Source organism: Arvicanthis niloticus, chromosome 26 (assembly GCF_011762505.2).
Source record: "Arvicanthis niloticus isolate mArvNil1 chromosome 26, mArvNil1.pat.X, whole genome shotgun sequence".
Taxonomy (NCBI): domain Eukaryota; kingdom Metazoa; phylum Chordata; class Mammalia; order Rodentia; family Muridae; genus Arvicanthis; species Arvicanthis niloticus.
Window position 1 is genome coordinate 27,987,402 of NC_133434.1, and position 23,075 is coordinate 28,010,476.

General features: G+C 45.5%; 1 protein-coding gene across 4 annotated transcripts in view; it reads left to right on the forward strand.

The window, feature by feature from the left end:
* Positions 1-23,075, forward strand: part of Ca12 (carbonic anhydrase 12) — a 55,250-nt gene that overhangs the window by 25,401 nt on the left and 6,774 nt on the right. For 3 of the 4 annotated variants that reach the window (XM_076925376.1, XM_076925378.1, XM_076925377.1), the window contains exons 3-8: positions 9,372-9,551; positions 10,684-10,829; positions 14,936-15,031; positions 15,965-16,028; positions 16,308-16,465; positions 17,660-17,786. In XM_076925376.1, the coding sequence (XP_076781491.1) occupies positions 9,372-9,551; positions 10,684-10,829; positions 14,936-15,031; positions 15,965-16,028; positions 16,308-16,465; positions 17,660-17,786 (771 nt within the window). Of the gene's footprint in view, positions 1-7,138; positions 7,309-9,371; positions 9,552-10,683; positions 10,830-14,935; positions 15,032-15,964; positions 16,029-16,307; positions 16,466-17,659; positions 17,787-23,075 lie in introns of those variants that run through there. The other variant, XM_076925379.1, reaches the window with a different exon arrangement.

The following is a 23,075-nucleotide window of genomic DNA, read 5'->3' on the forward strand; positions in this document are numbered from 1 at the left end:
TGTGTGTGTAGGCCAGAGGTCGACCTTGAGTGCTATTCCTCAAGATCTGTCCATCTCATTCTCTATAGATGGTCTCTCACTAGGACCCAGGGCTTGCCAGTTTTAGGCTAGACTAGTTGGCTAATGAACCCTAGGGAGCCTCCTGTCTCAGTCTCTCCTGCACTGTGATTTCATTATACCCAGCTGTTTACGTGGGTGCTGAGGATTGAACTCATGTCCTTATGCTTGCAGGACAAGTACTTTACCAAATGAGCTTCACCCCAGCCTCTGACCCCTCTGTCTGTGTTGTCACTACAGTCTGTCTTGCTAAGTATGAATCTGCAGTTGACCACAGTCACTGATCGTTTGCACACACATCTATGCACTAGGACCAGGCACGGTTTTATTCTCCCTAGATCTCTAAATACAACAAACTATCCACAGCCTCGAGAGACTAACCAAAACCAACACATTCTCACTGTGTAGGAAAAAAAAAAGACTGTTGGTTGGCAAAAAGTCACCAACATCTAGAAAGTCAACTTTGCCACATAGGCAAGTTCTGATCTGTTTTGTAGCCAGTCTGAAGAGACATGGCCAGGAGCCAATTGCCAGGCAGCTGCCTACCTTAAGCATTCACACGGATACTCAGGGCATTGACCTCAGAAAGTGTGACCAAAAGTCGGGGACAGAAAGCAAAACTGAAAAAAAAAAAATCAATTTTTAGAAAAAAATTCCAAAGACCAACCTCAAAGCTAGAGACAATGAAAATACCTTTTATTTTTTATTATTGTTGTCAATCCAAACTCCATAAGGTCCTGTAAAGTCACAAACAAAAGAATATATATTTTTTAAACTGTGGGGCTGAGGAATTGGATCAGTGGGTAAAGGTTCTTACAGGGGACTCGAGTTTGTTTCCCAGCAACCGTGACTTAGAGTTCACCATAGCCTTTATTTCCAGTTTTAAGGGATACAGCTTCTCCCTCTGGCCTCTGTGGGCACTGCACTCACATGTACATACCCACACCCCGCACACGTATACTCATAATTAAAAGTCATTAAAAAATTGTTATTAATCTTGAGAACATAGGACAGCCAGCAAGAAACTGTAAACAAGCCTTATGGGTAATTACATGGTTCATGCTTTTATTATTATGGTATATGCTATAATGTGGATGTATCAGGCATATAAACATAAGAAATTACTCAGCCCAGACATTTTTTTTACCCAGACATCATGTCTGCAAACAGGTTATAAAATTATCCTTCAATCCCTTACATGAATTATTCGCCTGGAGCAATGGTGCGTGTACGTGCTGTGTGCCTAGACACCTTGTGAGCACTGAGGATACAAACAGGCTCTTAAAACTGTTCTGAGATGAACAGAGAAAGCTGAAAATTTGCTGGGTATTTAGTTATACTAATCAATTATAAACAGGTTTTACGTGGGAAAGGAGTGTATGGTTTAAAGACCCCTTATCTTTAATGATACATAAATATCAGCCATGTTTTAGTCAAATTTTCTATTTCTGTGATAAAATACTATAACCAAAAAGCACCTGGGAGAGGAAAATGTTTGCTTCAGCTTAGACCTCCCAGGCTACACTCTGTCACTGAAGGGACTCAGGGCCAGAACTCAGGAACCGAATGGCCCTTACTGGTTTGCTCCCCATGGCTTGTTCAGCCTGCTTTCTTATACAGATTAGAACCACCACTGACCATGGGTGGGTGGCACCACTGGAGGTGAGCCAGGCCCTCCCATATCAGTCAATAATCAAGAAAACACCCCACAGGGAAATCTGGTGGGAGCATCTTCTTTCTTGAAGTTCCCTCTTCCCATGGGACTGTAGCTTCTGCCCATTGATAGGAAAGTAGCCGGAATTCATAGATTTTCTTTTCTAGTAAGGGGAGGGAATGGAGGGAGTTTGGGTATAGATCAAACAAAGTCATGAAAAGATTGTACATGGTCTTTATATGTTTTCCTCTCTTTCTCCTACCCCCCCCCCCAATATGGCCTCATGTAACCCCTAGGCTGGTCTTGAACTCTTGCTTTACCTCCTGAGTCCTGATATTACAGGCACGTAATCATGCCTGGATTTATGCGGTCCTAAGGATTGAGGCAAACCATCTCCCATCTTGCTTCCCCTCTAGCCCATACTATGTGTCTTTACTTTTGTTAATGCTTCAGTTTTTCTGTAATTAAAATTCAAAATGAGACACAGGAATTGAATGTGGTTGTGTGTGACCTGTAAACCCAGCACTGGAGTCAGACACCGGAGGCCTGTCCCAAGTTTGAAACCAGCCTGGTGTAAATTTTGAGTTCCAGGCCAGCCAAGGTTAGTGAGACCCTATCTCAAATAAAACAAACAGAACTAAACTAAGAACAAGAAAACAACGATACAATGTCTATTTTTAAAAAATAGCTAGGAACAAGTACAGGGTTAGAAATCACATCTTTGCTTTTAGGATGGCTGGCTTGCTCTGGCTGGGTTCATCTCAGAGCCTCAGACATTCAGACTGCTGTTTCCCATACCTGAAGCTCTCCACTCCCGTCATCGCAGCCTACAGAATCTCAGAATATCTGGTTGGGGTTTCCATTATCTAGTCTTTTCCAGACAGGCTGCTATGTTCTGATCTGCAGCCTTCAGCAATGCCCCACTGGGTGCCTTCTTCAGCCCAGGATGAATTCTGAGCTTACAGGCTGGAACTTGTTCCCTCCCACTTTCTGACTCCTCGTCAGGTCTCCTTTTCCAACTTCTGAAAATGCCGTGCTCACAAACATCACAAATGTCCTGACTGAAAAATCTGCCCCTTTTCAAAGCTTATCGGTGTTTCAAAGCCCAGTTCAAATTTTGCCAAAGCCAGTGTCTGCTTTTCTATGACTGAACTCAGCTAGCTTTGAGGTTCCCACAAGAAACACTCAACCCTGAGTTGCCCGAGGCTATCTCCAGACTACAGCTTTCTCCACAGTCTCAGACCTTTGAAGATCATTCTCTATGAACAGGTTATGGTAGTTACAACTCACAGATATAGTAAACGGTCTCTTAAGCTCATTTTAGAAATTCAGCCCAAAAGGGATGAGAGGAGAGGGGTGGTCACAAGAAAGGTGTTCTGTTCCCTGATGGGACTCAATGTACGTCCATGCAGACGGCAAAAGAGACCAGGGAGGAAAAGTTGCATAAAGGAGAAAGAAATGTGTTCCTGGAAAAAGCAGGGGCTTTGAAAACATGGACAGGCTGGGGCATTTTAAAAATGTGAAAAACAGCTAGTTTTTGCTTTGTCTTCGTGGGGAATGAGGAGAAGGGAGTATTTGGAAGGATCAAGCCACAGAAGCCAGGCCACCACTAGATCAGTCTGGTCACAGCAGGAGAATGGGATTAATCTGATTAAGGCAGGGAAGGGAACCTGGCAGTGTGACAAGGAAGGCGGAGACTGGGCAGCCTGTGGAGGGCCCTTGCAGGATGACATGGTGAGGGTCTAGCCTGAGATGGAGGAGGTGGCCATGGGAAGTTGTGACTCGGCTGAGAGCAGAGAATGCAGGGCTCACTTGCCTGAGATTGAGTGCTGGAGGAGTAAGGCTCACTTGTTCTCTGACAAGACACTAAACAAGCTGTGATCTGGGCCCAACATGGTTGCTGCAATGTGTGGACTTTATTGAATGCTAAAATTTATAAACAAACAAACAAACAAAAACTTACAAACTTGTAACTCTCCAAAGAAGTCTGCACCAATGTTTTGGAAATGTGCACCCCCTCCCTAAGTGTCCTTCTCCTTCCTCCTGACATCCATGCTTTGGTTATGTGTTAAAACTAAATAGTTTGCCATTGTCTCAACCCCAACTTTGCCTCATCCTGACTCATACTGAAATTACTTTATTCTGTAAAGTCAAAAAACCCTAGTCACACCTGAGTAGATGCCTTTAAAGAGCTCAGACTCCTACAGGATGCAGAAGGTGGCCATGTCTCCCTCTGCCATCACTGATCGGGGCCCCCCTGAGATGACACTGAAGCTTTATTGAGTTCTGTAGGAAAAAGATCCTCCAGGCTGACAGCCTATCGTGTCCTCCTCGTGGAAGGCAAATCTAGACTTTAGATCCTGGATAGGCAGGATCTAGCAGGATGTATTTCTGTTCAATAGTGAAGAAGGTTTCAAAAATCTTATCATTGAACCACAAAAATAAGAAGCCAACATCTCAAGAGAGGGAAATTGAGACTGGATATAAAGATGGGAAAACTGGAGGTCATAAGAATGGAAAAAAGCCCCTCGCTCTATAGACTGGCTGAAGCCTTTCTTCAGCTAAGAGCCAAGAATTTTAATATAACTAGAAGCATTGTAAATATAGAGACATACTCTCTTTTCTATAGAGATACTGCAAATAAGGATGTTAAAATAGCAAAGTCTTAAGGGCTACAGCCCAGTCCTAAGCGAACCTGACTTACATGAATGTGGAATCGTCAGTACTGCAAATAACAATAGTAATCATAATAACAGTCTAACAGAACACTAAGAAGCAATGAAGAACTCGTGAGACGGCTTCATGGGCAAAGGCATTTGCTAACACACCTGCTGATCTGTGTGCAGTCCCTGGGATCCACGTGGTGGAAGGAGAGAACTCCATGCACTTGGTGGCGTGCATGTGTCCACGCACACAGGCATGAGCATCTATCCACGCACGATATATGTAACTTACAAAGCAACAAACTGCCCTTAAAACCTAAGCATATGTGACCTCTTGATTTAAAAAAAAAAAAAATCATGTAGTGTATATGTGTGTATGTGGGTACACAGGGAAACTGTAGTGTCAGTTCTCTGCTTCCATCTTCATGTGGGTTCCAGGAACCAAACTCAGGTCATCAAGCTGTCATCAACTGTGCATCAAGCTCCTTCCCCACAGAGCCGTCTCACTGGCTCATGACCTTTGGCTTTAACCTTACCTCTTCCCAGACGTAACTTTCTTATAAGCTTTCCTACACGAATCTTACAAGCACGAGTATGAACCCTGCTTATGGTGAAAACATGTCTGGACTTCTTTGTTACTTAGACCTAGGAAAGATTCCACAGTTTCTCATGACCTCTGGTTTTCATTCTATCACCCAGTACTTTTAGAACCCGCCCCGTGATCACATTTACTAAAAGAAGAAAGAAAATCTCTTAAAACCCCTTTGAACAACGTGACTTCAGAAGCCAACCAATGTTGTATCCGGGGCTGATGTGAAGACACTTAAACACAAGTCACTCTGGAAGTCTGCCACCTGTATCCAATCTGCCCTTTCCCCAAGTGCCCTTCTCTGTCCCCTAATACCCATACGTAAATCTGTAAGCACCATTTCCTCATAAACTCCAACTTTGCTTCCTTGAAAAAAAAATAATGATCTGGTTATAGAACTGCTGATTGGGTTTGGTAATATTAAATTCTAACTTAACTCTGCAGGGTGACAGTGGTATTGAGCTTTTGCTTTGCGCTCTCGTGGCTTAGGGAAGCTCAGGGAGACACGTGCAAATGACATCCAGCTGGTTCGTTACAGAGTTATCCAGTCAGATAGTGAAGATGAAACAGGGCTGGCTGTGACTCACAAACTGTCACAGCTTCACAGCTGGGGGATGTGGGGTTCACCTTGCTTATCGCTCTCTCCTGTTGGTTATAGTTGACATGTTCCCTACACCCTCAGATAATATGGGTCCTGTACCCTGGGCTTCACAATGCCCAGTCAGAAGTCATAGAGACATCTTGAGCTGTGCTGTGCCACATCTCAAAATGAAGATCTGTCCACTTTTTTGCCACCAGTAAGGAAATCCATGAACTAGAAAGAAACCTTGCCCTGCTTTTACGTGGAAAACAAGCTTTGGAATATATACATGGTCTCCTTCATGATCATGGGGTGGGGGATGGGGATGGGAGCCCACCGATGGAAGAGGTACCGTGGAAAACTAAAGCAAAGGTAAGTGTTTAGAGGAGCTGCTTTGTAAGACACGGGCTCTCGGGAAAAGAGCACTTGGCAAGAGTCTGACAGTTAGAGCCGGGTGTGTAGCTCAGTTGGTTGAATGACTGATCCATAGTACCACATAAACTAGGCATGACGGTGCATGCCTGTAATCCCAGCACTGGGGAGATGGGGGCAGAGGACCAGAGGTACAAGGTCAGCCTGAGACACACGAGACATTGTCTCAGGTTTTAAAAAAAAAAAAAAAAAAAAAAAAGATTGTGAAAGCTGAGACTCCGTTGGGAAATTATAGCCTTCAGTGACCCTCCCAGGATTACTGTGGCTGCAAGTCACGTGGGCTGGACAGAAACTGGAGGGCAATGGCAAAGTCTCTACTCATATTTGATATTGGTTAGGTAGATACCTAGCCATGTATCTCTCTCAAGCCAGGAAGTCATGAGGCTGTATGGTAGTGTCCCCAGCTGTGCAAGAGCCACAATGTGGTGGTAGTGGTGGTTGGTGTCTATGAACTCTGTGAAGTCACATTCACCAGGCCACACCCCACAGTATAGGATGGAAAGCAGGTTTCCTTTTCAGAAAGTAGTCCCAGCCATCCAGAACCAACCCTCACACAGATGAACTCGAAAGCTAAGAAGGGAGATTCTGAACCTGAACAAGTGAGTTCATTTTCAAATATTCTTTTTTTTTTCTTTTCTTTTTAAAGACAGGGTCTCATTTAGCCAAGCTACTAGCCTCAAGCTCACTATGTAGCCAGGGATGGCTTTGAGTTCTTGATCCTCTTGCATCCACCTCACAAGTACAAGGATTGCAGAGGACCAGCAAGATGGCCCAGTGGGTAAATGTGTTAACTATGAAAGCCTGAGGACCCAAGTTCATATCCCGAGACCCATGTAAAAAGCATGATATGGTGGCATACATCTGTAATCCCAGCACTTCTATCTTAAGATGAAAGGCAGAGGAAGGAGATCTCCCCAGAAGCTCACAGGCTAGAGTGTGTGTGCACCTACACGCACGCACGCACACACACAAACACACACACACACACACACATACACACGCAGCAGGGGGAGGAAAAATGAAGCAGTGCTAAGGTCTGGATATGTACCAGCATAACTGGCTCTAATTCTTCTTGGAAGGGATAAACAGCATGTGAGGACTTCAAACGGGTAATCAAGCGATCTTAGAGAAAACTAAGCCGGAAACAGGTGGGAGAGTTAGTGAGCCTGTGAGGACCTGCTGTATGCCAGACACTGTTGGAAATGTGGGGATGAGCGAGGCACTCCTTGCCTCCAAGGAGAATGTTGGGGGGAGAGAAGGAGGAAACAGATGCACAAAATCTCCCAGAGAAACACCCAGAGAGAAGACACCAAAGCTTCACGATCCATGCCAGGTAACTGAGATTAAGCCTTAGCCTACCTTAGGGCACTTCCTTCATCTCAGGGTTTCATCTACAACATACTTTCATCTTCTCTCCCCGTGGCTGTGTCGACATTATAGATTTTAAAAGGATCAAAACTACCAAAAGGAGCAAACCATGGTGCTGATGGTGAGAGAAGCGGGAGGGATGGGGAGGGTTCTTTCAGACCCTGCTGCCATACTGGCCTGCGACTAGTGCCAAACAGAGGCCAGGACTGAGGCAGGTGGTGTCTACACTCTAGCCAGCCCAGGGACACGGGTATTCTGTGCCTTCACTTCTGAAGCTGGTGCCCACTGGGCATCTTAGCAGCTGCATTGGAGCTGCGTGGACATGAACATGCCTTAGTGAGCCGTTCCGACTTGCCGGGTGCAGAGGGGGAAGGTGCTTGCATCTGGATCTCAGGAGCCAGAAGGGACCTTCCAGAATACAGTGTCCAACATTGCTATTTCTACCTAGGTTGGTGGCAGCTCCAGTAGGGAACATGACCTGGCTGGGGCCACTCACCAAGGCAGCGAGACAGTTGGTGCTGTAGCCTTGTTCTCTGAGTAGTCCTGGTTCAGTGTTCTCACTTCTGTTTCTCCTGAAGACTTTGCCCACACCGAATCTGCTCTCTCTTTGATACACTTCTTTTTCTTGCCTTCAAATACCTAATGTGGCTTTAACTTCTACTAGAGTTTACATGGGATACAGTTTAGACAATTTCCTCCTTATGGCCTCCCAGGATCTCAGCTCTTGTAGGGAAATGTCTGCCAGTGGCCTGAAAATCCATACAATTTCCACAGGAGCTAATCTTTTAAACAGATTTACATTCTTTCAAGATTATTTTCCCCGTAGGAGTAGCACGGTGTTCAGTGGTTCTCAGGCTTCCTAATGCTGAGACCCTTTAATACAGTTACTCGTGTTGTGGTGAGCCCCAACCGTAAAATTAGTCTCATTGCTACTTCATAACTGTAATTTTGCTACTGTTGTAAATACTAATGTGTGTGTGTGTGTGTTTTTCTGGTGGTCTTAGGTGACCCTAAAGGTGCCTTGTCTCACAGGTTGAGAACCACGAGTTTTTATGACCACGGGATGTTTGTTTCCATTCACAGAGGAGCAATTACTAGGCCATATTTATCGAGGAGCAGGAGCCTTGATACTTTTTAGTTTTAAGCCTGTTTCTCCTCACCGAGGGCTTGTCAATTTTATTACAATAATTCGATTCTCTCCAGTTAAAACCCTGCTGTGCTTGGCTTTGTGGTCCCGGGCCTATAATTACTCAACGTTTTCCAATCATCCCTGTGGGATTGCATCCTGTACTCTAGATGTAGACATCAGGAGTCTGTATCCCCAGGGTTCCCCATCGGGAACCTCGCACTGTGAATACATCAGCCTCAGTGAGCTGGTGTTCTATGTGAGCTATGTATGGTCAGTCAGATACCAGTTTCACCAACCTGGCACAGTTCAGAAGATTCATCAAAATTTCCCCACTTGGATAATGTCCCCTTCCTTAGTGTTCCACCTGGGGGCCTCAAGACCTACAGTAATTCTTAGATCATAATAGATGTTCAACAATCAAATGGTGTGTTGTTGGGTGTCACTAGTTTTTATGTCGGGAGGAGATGTATTGTGTCAACCCGGGAGTAAAGTGGGGGTTGGGTGGGGACTCTAGTTTCTGTGCCGAGCTACTCCAGTCTGTCGTCCTCCATAGCACTTCCATGGCAGATGGTTTTGAAGTGTTTGCTGGGTCTGATTCTGTAAGCTGCTATCTCCGGGTCTTGAATGGTTTACCTCTAAGACTAGGACTGACCCTTTTTCCTCATAGTGGTTACAATGAGCAAAGGTATTGAGTATTTCTTCTGACTCTCCCCACTCTTAGGAGAGGTCCACAAGGATGCCAGGGGCCCAGTACATACACTTGCCTCTTATAAAATAGTGCAGTCGTCTGTGGAAAGATAAAGGAGAGAAGTGATAAGGAACGGTATGTAAACAGAGATTAGAGGGTGATAGAAGATGAGGGAAATTCCTTGTGAAAACTGATCTTGAGTCTCTCCTAGGTCCTGCTGGGGAAAAGAACTGGCCCAAGAAGTACCCATCATGTGGAGGCCTCCTGCAGTCCCCGATAGACCTACACAGCGACATCCTTCAATATGATGCCAGCCTCACACCCCTTCAGTTCCAAGGTTACAACGTGTCTGTTGAAAAGCGGTTGAACCTGACCAACGATGGCCATTCAGGTAAGAGAGAGGCCTCAGAGACCTTGAGGGGCAGGTCTGAGTTTCCTTTGACTCCCTGGACATCTGGCCAGGAGGGGCTCCTCTGAAGCACTCGGGAAAAGGGGCTAGGAAGAGGCTGCAAGAGATGCCTGACCTATTGTATTCTGGAATGGGGGAGGCAGAGGGGGAGTCTGTTGTAGGCCCTGGCTCCAGTGATTCTTTGTGGACAGCACATCTCAAAACCACATCTCTTGTGGGAGAGAGAGGGAGAAGTTAGGTCTGATCCTAATGGCTCCTTGGCTAAGCTTCCAGGGTGAATTTTGGGTTATTACAAACTATTCAAGGCACCAGCAATTCAGTTGCTGAGAGTCAGATGAACTGGATTTGAATCATGACTTGGCTACACACACACACACACACACACACACACACACACAACACACACACAACACACACACACAACACACACACACATACAAATATACACAACATACACACAACACACACATACATACCCAACACATACACACCCAAACACACACACACCTATGACCCAGGTTTAAGGGAAAGTCTTTCCAATCTAATAATCCAACCAAGAATATCCTTACAAGAGTGCTCAATTGCTTACGTTTCAGCTGATTCCAGATGTAGTTGACAATCATGATTAGCCATCACAGGTACTAATGAGTCATCAGAGTGGGTAAGAACTTTAACTACCTTGAGTTGTCATTTGGAAGAGGGACCTATTGATATACCCAATCTACAGATGGATATACTTACTACAGATTGGGTATATCAGCATCTGTTGTACAGTAAGTGCTTCTTAAATAGCAATTGTCATTGTAACTCTCCAGTTTGAAAAGTTCTTCACTGAGGGTTCTAGTATAGTAGACAGGAGCCTGACACGTGGATAAGGAAAGAAATATCTGTCATTGGCTTGGAGTTGGTGCTTTCCAGGGAGATCCATGAAGGTGTTGGTGTCACTAGACTCGCAGCAGGGAAAGAAGGCAGGAGCCTCACCTGCAGGCATCATTGCTCTGGTCTGTTCCTTGTTCCTGCAGCCACCTGTACCCGTGCAGGCTGCCTGTGGGCCTGCTTTCTAGCAGGGTTAATCTGGCCAGGGCTCTGAAGGCTGCTTCTCCGTTCCTCACAGTGAGACTGAATCTGAACTCGGACATGTACATCCAGGGCCTCCAGCGTTACCAATACAGAGCAGAACAGCTACACTTACACTGGGGGAACCGCAATGACCCCCATGGCTCTGAACACACCGTGAGCGGGAAGCACTTTGCTGCTGAGGTGAGTGAATGGCCAGAGTGGTAGAGAGGACCTGGCACTGGGTCCCTCTTCCATGGTCACTGAGATAGAGCAGCCTTCATCGCCGTTGTCTCTACTATTATTCTGTCTGCAGCGCAGGAAGTTCTCACTGCCCTGTACTTATCCGGGTCCCTGTCCCTTCCTTTGCTGGACCATGCTGAGTTTGCCTGTTTCTTTCACTGTATGATGCTGTTGAGAAGGCTGGCCTTGCAGATGGCCTGATGGGATACATCTAGACATCCCCCTGCTCTGTGCGGATGAAGACCTTACAGCTTGCCTGGATGCCTCAGCTCACTGCTTAATCATGTCTGTTCCTCTTATACTTCTCAGTCTTCACACGTCATGCTTGCTTACAAATGCCTTTCCCTCATCATTGGACTTGAGGATCCTGACCCAGGGCTATCCTGGCTGTTTGCCCTAGACTAAGGGGTGGCTGGCATTAAGCTGTGGAGGGTATTATGACGATTAAGAGATTCTCTGAAAATGGTTTGGGATGTGTCATGCTGCCTTGAGATTCTAACCTAAAATGCTGAAAGAGAATGAGAAGAGAGGCAGAATGTTTTTGCTGTACCACAGGCAGGTGATGGGGTAGGATGGTGAGGGGTGCTGAGTTCTTCCACTTAAGTTGGGGATGTGGCTCTGAGTGCATATAGGGAAATAAATAAGAAGAGATGAGTGTTGCTGATCAGACCCCATGGTAAGTGATGATACAACTATTCTCTCCTCTGTTCACAACTGCTGAACTGCTTAACGTCTCCAGCTAATTACAGGTCTGGTACAAGTGTGGAGGGCCCGTGATCCTGGCCTGGTAGAATGGTATGACTGGAGGCGCACGTATTTTGGAGCAGACCCTTCCTTCCTTGGAGCTCAAGAACTGCAATTTCTTGCAAGTTAATTGCAATGTTGAGGCTTCTGCTTCCCCCTGGGAGAACAAAGTAGCAGCTAGGATGCAGGCTTGGAGAGTCTGTGCATTTAAAAATATTTCCAGGGTGCTGGAGAGATGGCTCAGCAATTAAGAGAGCACACTGCTCATACGGACAACCTGAGTCTGATTCCTAGAATCCATTTTGAGAGTTCACAACTGCCTGTAAATCAGATCCGGAGGATCTGATTCCTTCTTCTGGCCTCTCAGACACTACAGTCACATGTGTGTGCATGAGGACGTGCATGCGCTTGCTCTCTCTCTCTCTCTCTCTCTCTCTCTCTCTCTCTCTCAAATATTTGAGACAGCATCTTACTATATAGCCCTCACTGGCCTGGATCTTACTATGTAGGTCAGGCTGGCCTTGAACTTACAGAAATCCTCCTGTTTCTGCCCCTTAAGTGCTGGGATTGAAGGTATACACCACCATGTCTAGCTAAAAAATAAATAAATAAATAAATAAATAAATAAATAAATAAAATCTTTTAAAAATATTACTAATTGTTACAGTCTCTGCTCTTAAGCTAATCATCAGACCAAAGCCGATGGTTGTGATTGCTACTGTTCAGGAAAAAGCATCAGGGTGATGGTAGATTCTGTGTATGGAATCTCTTTGAAATAGTGGTTCTAAGGGCTGGGGACTACAGAAGAGTCTTTCTGAAGCCCCTCACCATGGAACTCCCAAAGCCCTGAATTAGTTTACATCAAAAACAGAAGCAGACCACAGGTTCAAACGTCAAGCAATAAGGATCTTGGGTGATTTAGACAAGTAGACATCTACTCTGTTATCCAAACCATTCCAAGATGGTGTGAGATGTGTGGTAGGCCATTCTTTATATGGAAAGATAGTGAAGCAAGAGCCCCTTCTGTTAAAGCCTTAACAGAAGATCACTTAGAACAAATAACATGAAAGTCGGGTGTGGTGTTGTATTCCTGTAATCCTAGCACTTAAGAGGCTGAGGCAGGACTTCGAACCCAAGGCTCTATGATAAGATTCTGCCCACCGCCCTCAAAATGACCCTGGTTCACTTCCCAGCCCTCACCTGTCAGTTCACAACCGTCTGTAACTCCAACCAGTGCCCTCTTCTGACTTCCACTGGACCAGGCATGTACATGGTACACAGAAAGATAGGCATGTGGACAGAACATTCATACACATAAAAAATAAAATGAAATGGAAAACAGTGAAGGCCACATAATGACATTGAAAATAGACCTAATGCTGAATTTCCTTTAAAGAGAGAGATGATGAGTGACTAGGAAAAAAGAAATCCAAATAAAATCTCGATATTCAATAGTTTCCAGGGCATGGGATAAGAATGCATGTGTTTGTATTTAGAGCTATCTATTACAAAATTTTCTGAAGGCTAGGTGATACTATCTTCAGGATTAAAAGTCAGATTTAAATATCACAAGAATTTATAATAACAATGGCCATAATATGTGCCTAGGTTTTCTAAATCTAGTACTGTTCAAAAACTTCTTTTTACCTTAATAATCATCTTCTGATCTGATTAAAATGTCAATGTTTAGAATTTTTTTGAGAAGATTTATTAAAAAAAAAAAAAAAGTCTTGTTTTATAGACTTAAAATCTGGCTGATAAGGCCGGGCAATGGTGGTGAACTTTAACCTCAGCATTCTGGAGGCAGAGACAGGCAGATTTCTTCAAGGTGGAGGCTAGCCTGGTCTACATAGTGAGTTCCAAGATAGTCAAAGCTATATAGAGAAACATTGTCTCAAAAAACAAACAAACAAACAAACAAAACTAAGCTGGTAGAAGCCATGCTATGATTTTGTTTGCCTGAGGGATAATCACCAGTGTTTTGTGCATTATCAATTACAATTAAGTTGTAGCTGGCAACTGGTTTCCTTCCCCACCTCTCCTACTTCCAGATAAACTACAGAGATACCAAAGTATAGGAGACCACTTGGCTCCACGCTCCAGAAAAAAAAAAAAATGAAAGGAGAGGAGCTCCAAAGTACACAATCTTTTTAACAGTTAATATAAAGATCCATCCATCCATCCATCCATCCATCCACCCACCCATCTATCCATCCACCCATCCATCCACCCATCCATCCATCTACCCATCCATTCATCCATCCACCCACCCATCCATCCATCCATCCATTCATCTACCCATCCATACATCCATCCATCCATCCACCCACCCATCCATCCATCCACCCATCCATCCATCCACCCATCCACCCACCCATCCATCCATCCACCCATCCACCCACCCATCCATCCATCCACCCATTCACCCATCTACCCATCTATCCATCTATCCATCCACCCACCCACCCATTCATCCATCCACCCATCCATCCATCTATCCATCCATCCACCCACCCACCCACCCATCCATCTACCCATCCATCCATCCATCCACCCACACATCTATCCATCCATCCATCCATCCATCTACTCATCCATCCATCCATCCATTCATCTACTCATCCATCCATTCATACATCCATCCATCCACCCACACATCCATCCATTCATCCACCCATCCACCCACCCATCCATCCATCCACCCATTCACCCATCTACCCATCTATCCATCCACCCACCCATCCATTCATCCATCCACCCATCCATCCATCTATCCATCCATCCATCCACCCACCCATCCATCTACCCATCCATCCATCCACCCACCCACACATCTATCCATCCATCCATCCATCCATCTATCCATCCATCCATCCATCCATCCATCCATCCATCCATTCATCTACTCATCCATCCATTCATACATACATACATCCACCCACCCATCCATCCATTCATCCATCTACCCACCCACCCATCTATCCATTCATCTATCCACCCACTCACCCATCTATCCATCCATCCATCCATCCATCCATCCACCCATCCACTTATTCATGCCTACTGTACCTCTGCCACTTTCCAGGTGCCTTATCAGACATGAGGAGTCCAATGAATAAGATAGGATGTGCCCTGGTTTCAGGTTAGAGAAGACTAGGGGAAAAAAGAAAAACTGGGGAGGGGTGGTAAGGGTAGGGGATCAGTTCTTTTGGGGGGAGGGGAGCGACAGATATCCATCTTTCTGCTTGGTTCAAGTCTTCTACAAAAACAAAAGGTTCCTGGAGTCACTTGTCCCCTCATGGGTATCTTCTCTCCTATTGCAGCTGCACATTGTCCATTATAACTCAGACCTGTACCCTGACTTCAACACTGCCAGTGACAAGTCAAAAGGCCTCGCTGTCCTTGCTGTTCTTATTGAGGTATGGTGTGGCTAAAAGGCTTCTTACATAGTCTGTAGCAGAGAAGGGATCAGGACATATGTTCTGTGCACAGCAGTCTGTAGTGAGCTGCCCCTGGATGACCCTGCATTGCCTCTAGAGCAGACTGTGTTCCTTATAAGGCTTTTCTCTCTTCTCTCAAAGGAAGATTTTTCTGTATTTAGGCGGCTGAAGACAACATGTCTTTTGTGACATTAGAAATATGAGCCCCAATCTGTAGCCTTGTTGCATGGTATGGAACCACCTGTCTGGGGAGGGCCTGTGGGGTCTAGAGATCCATGCTGCACCATCAGATGTATCTATCACAAATCAACACCTAACATCCAAACTCCATTCTGGAATGAATGAATTAATCTCGGAAAACGAGAGTTGAACCTGGTATGATGACACACGCCTATAGTCCCAGCAGGTTTAGAGGTCAAGGCAGGAGGACTGCTGAGAGTTTGGGGTCAGCATGGGCTACATATACAAATTTTTATCTCAAAACTTGGTGGGGGTGGGGGTGGTAAGAAAGGGATGACTTCTAATCAGCTTGCTTTGTTTTCCCCCAATGAGGCAACATGTTCCCATTTTCCAATGTGTTTACTTATTTGGCTTGGCTTCTGTGAACTCAAAGTTCTTCTAAGTTTCAGGCTAAATGGACTGGTTGTAGTCCACCAGGCTCAAATCAGATAACTAGGAACACACCTGATATACTGGAACACTCAAGTTTTATCTTGAGATAAAACTAGCTATCATTTGATAAAGGTCAAAGCCATGATACTAACTTTCAACAATCTGCTGATGGGTCAGAATTTTCTTTGTAAGGCAGATCCTCAGGGAAGGCGTCCAGCCTGGCCACCCGATGGCAACTGTCAATGTGGGCTGAGACGATCTTATTTTGTCCCAGTTCAACCTGCCTGATCTCTGTTGCAGATAGGCTCCGTCAATCCATCCTATGACAAGATCTTCAGTCATCTTCAACATGTTAAGTATAAAGGTGAGGGGTGTTGGTTACTTATTCACTCACTGTTACACAGAATGTGAATATACCTGTGTTCACCTTAAGAATAACAGCATAAGGGATAGGTGCTGTCTACGTTCATCACATTGAGAGTAGCAAGTTGTTGGGCGATCTTGTGACACTGGGGCAGGTAGCATAGAAAAGAGCACATGCCCTGAATGTGAATCTGAGTGTTCACGCCCAGTTACTGTGCCTAGCTATGCCTCTCCTACTAGGAGTTAGGCTGATACCCTCACACCCAGTATGTCTCTCCAGGCCAACAAGTGCTCATCCCTGGCTTCAACATTGAAGATCTTCTGCCTGAGAGCCCTGGCGAGTATTACCGTTACGAAGGCTCCCTCACCACACCTCCTTGCTACTCTACCGTGCTTTGGACAGTTTTCCGAAACCCTGTGCAGATTTCCCAAGAGCAGGTAACATGCCAGCATCTGTAACGGCATCTTGTTCCCTGCCATAGCCTGTTCTCATCAAAGACTTGATTTCCTCAGAGTTGCGTTAGCAGCTCTTCAGAACCTCTCCGGATTGGACTTGCTACTGGAATGCTGTAGAAATTACAGACTAAGCTCTCTAAGAGGAGCTAAACACCGAGCTAGGGAAATGGGCACATTTCCCACTGTTCTTTAAAGAGAGCTGTAAGGCTGTGTTTGCTAATACAACCTTCAGCGACTGCATGGCATTTGCTGTCCTTGTAGGAGAGTGCCTGGCTCCTTTGGTGGGACAGAATAAAGATCATACCAGGTGAACACATGGACCATGGTATTGCAGTGGTAAGAACCCCACTGCCTTTGAGCCCACAGTCTAGCAGTGCAAGCTGGAGAGCCAGGTCATTCACCACCGTCTCTAAGCTGCTCGTGATGCAAGGCAGGGTTAGAAGTTCTCAGGATCACCTAACTTCTGAGCTGAGTCACTGCTTCTACCCCACAACCTGAAAGCACGAAGAAGAGCGTAGAGGAGGTGGACAGTGCTACGTTGTGTAATCGCCCACCAGAGCCATCTTAGCCAGCCATCACTGTCAAACATCTGTTCTTTACTGTGAACTTCTGAGCTGAGAAACCTCGAGAAATGGCAGCCGGTGGGTGGGCAGGCGAGGGGATGAGCTGAATCATAGGTGAAATGTGTGGGGAAGCAGCAATAGTCAACTCAGGAGCTGCCATAGAAACAGATGGTATCACATTCATGGGGGTGTGGAAATGCCAGGGGGACAGCACCCAGATCACCAGAGGGCCTCTTTCCTCTGTCTTTGTATTTTGATTTGACCATAAAAACAAGCCCACCCACCCCCAACTGCTTTAAGAGTTGGGTTCCAATTCAGGGTCATGAAAGGAATGTGGTCTTGGTGGGGAGCTAAGGATCCCCCCTTTCTCTTCAGCTTTCACTGGGGGCCATTCTGGGGTCTTTGGGAAACTTGACAGCAGGGAAGTACCGAGCCCAAACCAGCAGTACCTAGTGAGACCCTCAGAACAGAGAAGTACTTTCCCTTTGTTTTTAAATACTTTCTGCCAAGCACCTCATGAGCTGATTCCAGAGGCTTCCCCCAAGTCCTCTGTCCAGTAGGTCAGTCCAGCAAGCATCATCTCATGAGACCTGTTTCCACTTCCCCCCCTCAGCTGCTGGCTTTGGAGACAGCTCTGTATTTCACACACATGAGTGATCCCACCCCCAGAGAAATGGTCAACAACTTCCGGCAGGTCCAGAAATTCGATGAGAGACTGGTGTACATCTCCTTCCAACAAGGTAAGGAAAATTCTGGGGGAGGGGAGAGGCAATGGGTTACCAGATGTCTGTTTCCTACCAAGGAAGTAGTGTCCTTTCAAGACTGGCTGAGTCCCCTGGCTACCAAAGAACCAGAGCACATCCAAGAGCTTTGTCATATGGGCTATAGTAGTCTCCCTTCAGTGCTCTCCATGTCCTCCAGACCTTGGAGAGAAGTTCAGACCATGACCTTGAGGTAACGGACCAGAGCCCTTATTACGTTTGGGAGTCACCCACAGGTGGAGATGAGATGTTTTGGGGACTTCTCTGCTCTGAGAATGGTTACTTATCCTAAGACACATGGAATCCTTTGCTATATACACTCTACCCTCAGCTTAGCAAGGTGATTCCATACTATAGTACACACATCCACGTATGCTCCTTTATATAACCTATGTTCACAGCCACAGCAGCTCAAAATCTAATGTAGTAGTAGGGACCCATCAGGCAAGAAAGAACTCTGGTTCACAGCCTTTTGTGGGGGGGTCTAATCTTGAGCTTGCATTAACAAACACATTCTGAGTTGAATAAAGCTTAATAGTTTCATTTATTTCCACTGCCAGGGATTCATTATTCCTCCTACGTCTATAACTGTAACTATTAGGCGAAAATTAGCATTTTCCTTGCTCAGAGCCTCCATCAGAAGACTGAAAGGGTGGGTTGGGGGGATAAGGAGAACTGTTGCCATCCATGCCCATCTTCACACCTCTGAGGTCACTTTCTCACCACATCTTCCTGAGCTTTCCCCAATGTGGGGATCTTGGATGGTCAGAAGCAGTGCAGAGCTGCAGAAGTGCCCCCGTCACCTCCTCATGGATCCCTCGGGCCAGATGTTCGTACTTTAAAGCAATCCATAGGCTCACCTGTTAGAGGAGCCACGCCCTCATCTCACCTGATGCTTGTTGCTGCTTTACTACGTGAGATTATAACTGTCACCTGCTCAGCTTAAACATGAGCCAAGGAAGACTGTTTCAAAGCCCTTGCCAGAAGGTAGTAGAAATCTGCCCTTCTGAACTGACACATCAACATGGCCAGCGTTGTATCTGTAGGCTATCTCCGTGGGTTACCCTCATACCCGAGGATTTGTGTCTCACGTTCTCCTCTCCAGGTACTACTTGCTCCAGGTCACTCCTCTTCTCTCCAGTTTCTGAGTCTGACACACAATCTGGGAACAGGATGGCCCTTCCCATAACCTGAGAATGTGTAAGACAGTGACAACCCACTTGTCTTCTAGGGAATGACTTAGATGCCTGGGATATTTTGATTTGCTCTCCATTCTGGGCACAGCATTCTCCTTCCCCATTCTTCTTAGTGGGATATGTAGTACTTGGGGTTGAACAAAACCGACCTCAGTTCTCTGTATTCTTGGGACAAGGTCTCATGTATCTCAGGCTGCCTCCCAACTCACTATGAAAGTCCAGGCTGGCCTTGACCTTGTGGTTCTCTGGCCTCAGCCTCTCAAGAGGTTGGAGTTATAAACATGAGGCACCATACCTGGTATGGAACTACTTCAGTTCTTAAATTTAAAAGCCTGGAGATGAGAACCACTGTCCACACAGACCAGGCAAGATTTTGCTTATGGCTGAAGGGCTGTAGGAGCTGTTTTCTGAGGTAGTCTGTATATATTCTTGGAAAGGGGGGTGATACATACTTTCCCTGAAGTCAGGAGACCTCCATTTAGGGCCTTGCTTTGTTTTCTCCTGACTGTATGACATGAACAAAACATACCCTTCTTTGGCCTGGGTTTCCTGGGTCACAGGATACTGGGCTGGAGACTTGCTCTGACATCCTTTCAGTGCCAACATATTAAATGTGGGAACTAATAACTTCCAATCCTAACTTTACATTGCAGGGTCAGAGTTTGGGGGCGGTTACAGAGGATCAGAAGAAACCGTGCAGGAATTTGATTATGACAACTAAAAGTAATCCCCATTTGTACCAACGGACTGTGGCATTGGCGCTAATCAGCCATCTTCCTAGATGGGCTCAGGGTTAAGTAGCTGCTTGTAGACTGGACTATGCAGGCAGGTTTGTAGCTGAATGCTTTGGTAGATCCTGCAAGATCTGGCTGGAGTAGATTGAGAAGGCTCTAGACAGAAGCTTGAAAACTAATTCCTGGCTTCAGACGTCAAGATCAAAGCCCAAATGTAGTTTTGCCATAGACCCTCCTGTACGGCTTGGTCAGAGCTGCTGCTTCTGTGAGGTTAGACTCAGCTTTCTCCTTGGGGAATCTGCTGCTGTTCAAGGCAAACTTGTTCTCTTAGACACTGGTTATAGAAACTTGGCCAAAGTACTCCCCTTCCTCATCCTCCAAACCTGCTAGGCAGCCAAGGCTACTTCCTGAGGCTAGACCAGGAAGTGGCCCCTAGGAGGCTCAGCTCCCACCCCTCTGACCACAGGTGCCTGGATTCACAAGGGCCTCTCAGAACCAGCCTAGGGCAGGTCTGGCTAACGTTGCAGTTTCAAGTTTATAGTGCAAGACTGTTTAAACACATGACAGTGATTTGGGTTCAATTCTTTGCAAACTTTTCCATGTAGGCTGTTTAAACTAGTATCTATTATATTCAGAATTTCCTTTGGAAGTTAATGAGAGCTAAGGAATCCCAGGAACAGAAAGTAATGTAAAGAAAATCTCTAGGAGAGAAAGTGTGTGTGTGTGTTCTGCGATTTAATCAAATTGAACCAAATAGGACTGACCCATTTAACTCACCCCTGCTATTTTCCTAGAATATGCTTATAAAAGAAGCATAGAATTTGCTTCCTACCTGCAAGGGGCTTGTACTTTAGCTATACTATAGCTCTAGGGTGGGGTTTCTCAATCCTGGCACTTCTGACACACAGGACAAGATGATTCTTGTAATGGGTGCCTCCTGTGCCCTGTAGCATTAGCAGGTGCCCATCATCCTCACCTACTAGATGCCAGTGTCACATTCCCACTTGTGAGATTTAAAAAAAAAAAAATCTCTAGACATTGCCCAGATCTCTAGGGGAGATGGAATAAAATGGCCCCATTGAGAACCACTGTCCCCCAGGGATCGGTCAATTGGTCAGTGACTTTGTAGTTTAAGGACTAGCTTTGTCCCTATTAGTATAGGATTCTAAAGTTGAATATCATATGCTCTGCTATTTATTTTTAATTAAAGTTTTATTATACACACACACACACACACACGTATGTATTTTGCCTGCCATGTATGTTTGTGTACTATGTACATGCATGTGCCCCAGGAGATCAGAATAGGGTATTGGACTCCACAGAACTGGAGTTACACATGGTCGTGAGCCACCATGTGGGTGTTGGGAATTGAACGCAACACCTTTGGAAGATCAATTATGGAGCCCTCTCTGGTCTTTAGTGCATTATGTCATGGAAACCTGAGTATTGGATGATCCTGGACAAACCAACCCAAGAGAAGCCTTGTTCCCATAGCACTTTGGAACTTAAGTAAATATCCTTCTTATATAATTGGGTAAGGCTAGGAGAAGTGGCAAGGAGAACTGGTCTCCCTTTGGGAAGTCCACAGACCCCTTCATCTGAGCACCTTTCTGCAGGACCCTTGCCACTCCTTGTTTCTTTCCCATGTGTATGAGGCTTTCTTACCCGGTGGTTCTTTTGACTTCTTAAAGTTTCTACTCTATTCAGGAAGCTGCAGGACCTGCCACTGGGCTGTTAATTAGCTCTGGAAAATCACCTCTTCCGAGGAAAGGTGGGGTGCTGAGAAAACCCGCCTGAAGCCCCTTCGGGTTTCTTGAGAGCCAGGTACCCTAAGTGAGGCTGCAGGAAAGGGCACAGGCCAGGGCCCAGAAGTGGGTTAATTTCTTCCCAGCTGGTGACACCAACTCTGAATCCAAGAGGGGATAGCTAATAAGGCAAGGACCTATGACATCCCAAAGCTAATATTGTCAAGCTCATTTTAAGCATGTTAGGGGCAAGGACACTGGAGAGACACAAGGAGGCCAAAAAGTTTCTGTAATCATGTCTTTAGTAGGCCTGCTCTGGGGAACTGCATGCCACTCACTAGGGATCTAGAGCCAGCTGAGGGGCATTTAGGTGTGTGAGTGCTGGACTACTGAGCTTGCTGGACACCTATGGGGAGGGTTCTCACCAATGGCCATTTGCCGAGTAACATAATTAGAACCTGCTTGACTTAGAGAGACCTGCATAGTTTTAGAAAACCTTTCAAAAGAGAAAATCTTACCCAGCTAAGATGGCTAATTAATTTTTTTTTTTTTTTTTTGGAGACTAGAAGTTGTGTGCTATGGTTATTGACCTTCTGTTTCTTCAAGTTTCTATTTATAAATAAAAGGTATTAGATGGAAAAGTATCACCGATTCTTCCAAGGTATCCAATGAAAAATCAGAGACGTTCCTACCTTCAGATTCCTAGACCTGAATCAGGGGTATGAACTGTCGATGTGCTAAAAAGTGAAGCCCTGGTCCTTCCAGCACACCACATTTCCTTAGTGCCACCCAAGTTGGCACTATGGAGTCAGAAACAAAACAGAACAAAACAAACCCACTGAACATTCCATCCTGCCCCTGACACAGAGTAGGCAGGCATAGTGCAGGAACAACCGCTGGGAAAGGACCCTGGCGGATCCTCCCACGTGGGCTCTCTGGGCCCCCCATCCCTATCCTCTCAGCCTCAGTACCCCCAAACTGCAGGGCCCCCTAAAGCAGGACAGGAACACACAATATTTCTCTTGTCTGCAATGGCTCTCTCACTCTCAAAGTTCTTTTAAGACCCAGTTTTAATCACACCTTCTCAGAAGCCCTGAGCACTACCCTGGAGGTGGCTTTCCAACTTCTTTCATCTGATTTAAGTATGTGGCATATAACTGAATAGTTATTTATTACAATACAATAAAACCAGGGTGAATGTTATATATACCTGATGGGCCCCTTAAGGAAAGGCTGCCTGATGGCTCATGGCTCATTCATTCTTCATTCCTGGCACCATGCCCAGTGCATGTTTTAAGCTTGCTAAAAGAATATAACTGACCACTTCCTTTTTCTCTTTCCTCCTCAGTATCTTCTCTCTAGAATGGTTTACACATAAACCTGGCCAGTTGTTGAATTTCAAGTCTTACCTTTGCTCTAGTCTCAACTTGCCAACAATATTAAAATAAAACCACATGTAAGGGAAATTCAAGACTTAGAACTTGCAACCAACTTTTAAAGGCCTGGAGGAAACTGCCAGCTGATGTCATACGTTTTGTTGCTCTGTGATGACAAAGATATAAACTCATCCTATTACCCATCACCTCTTAT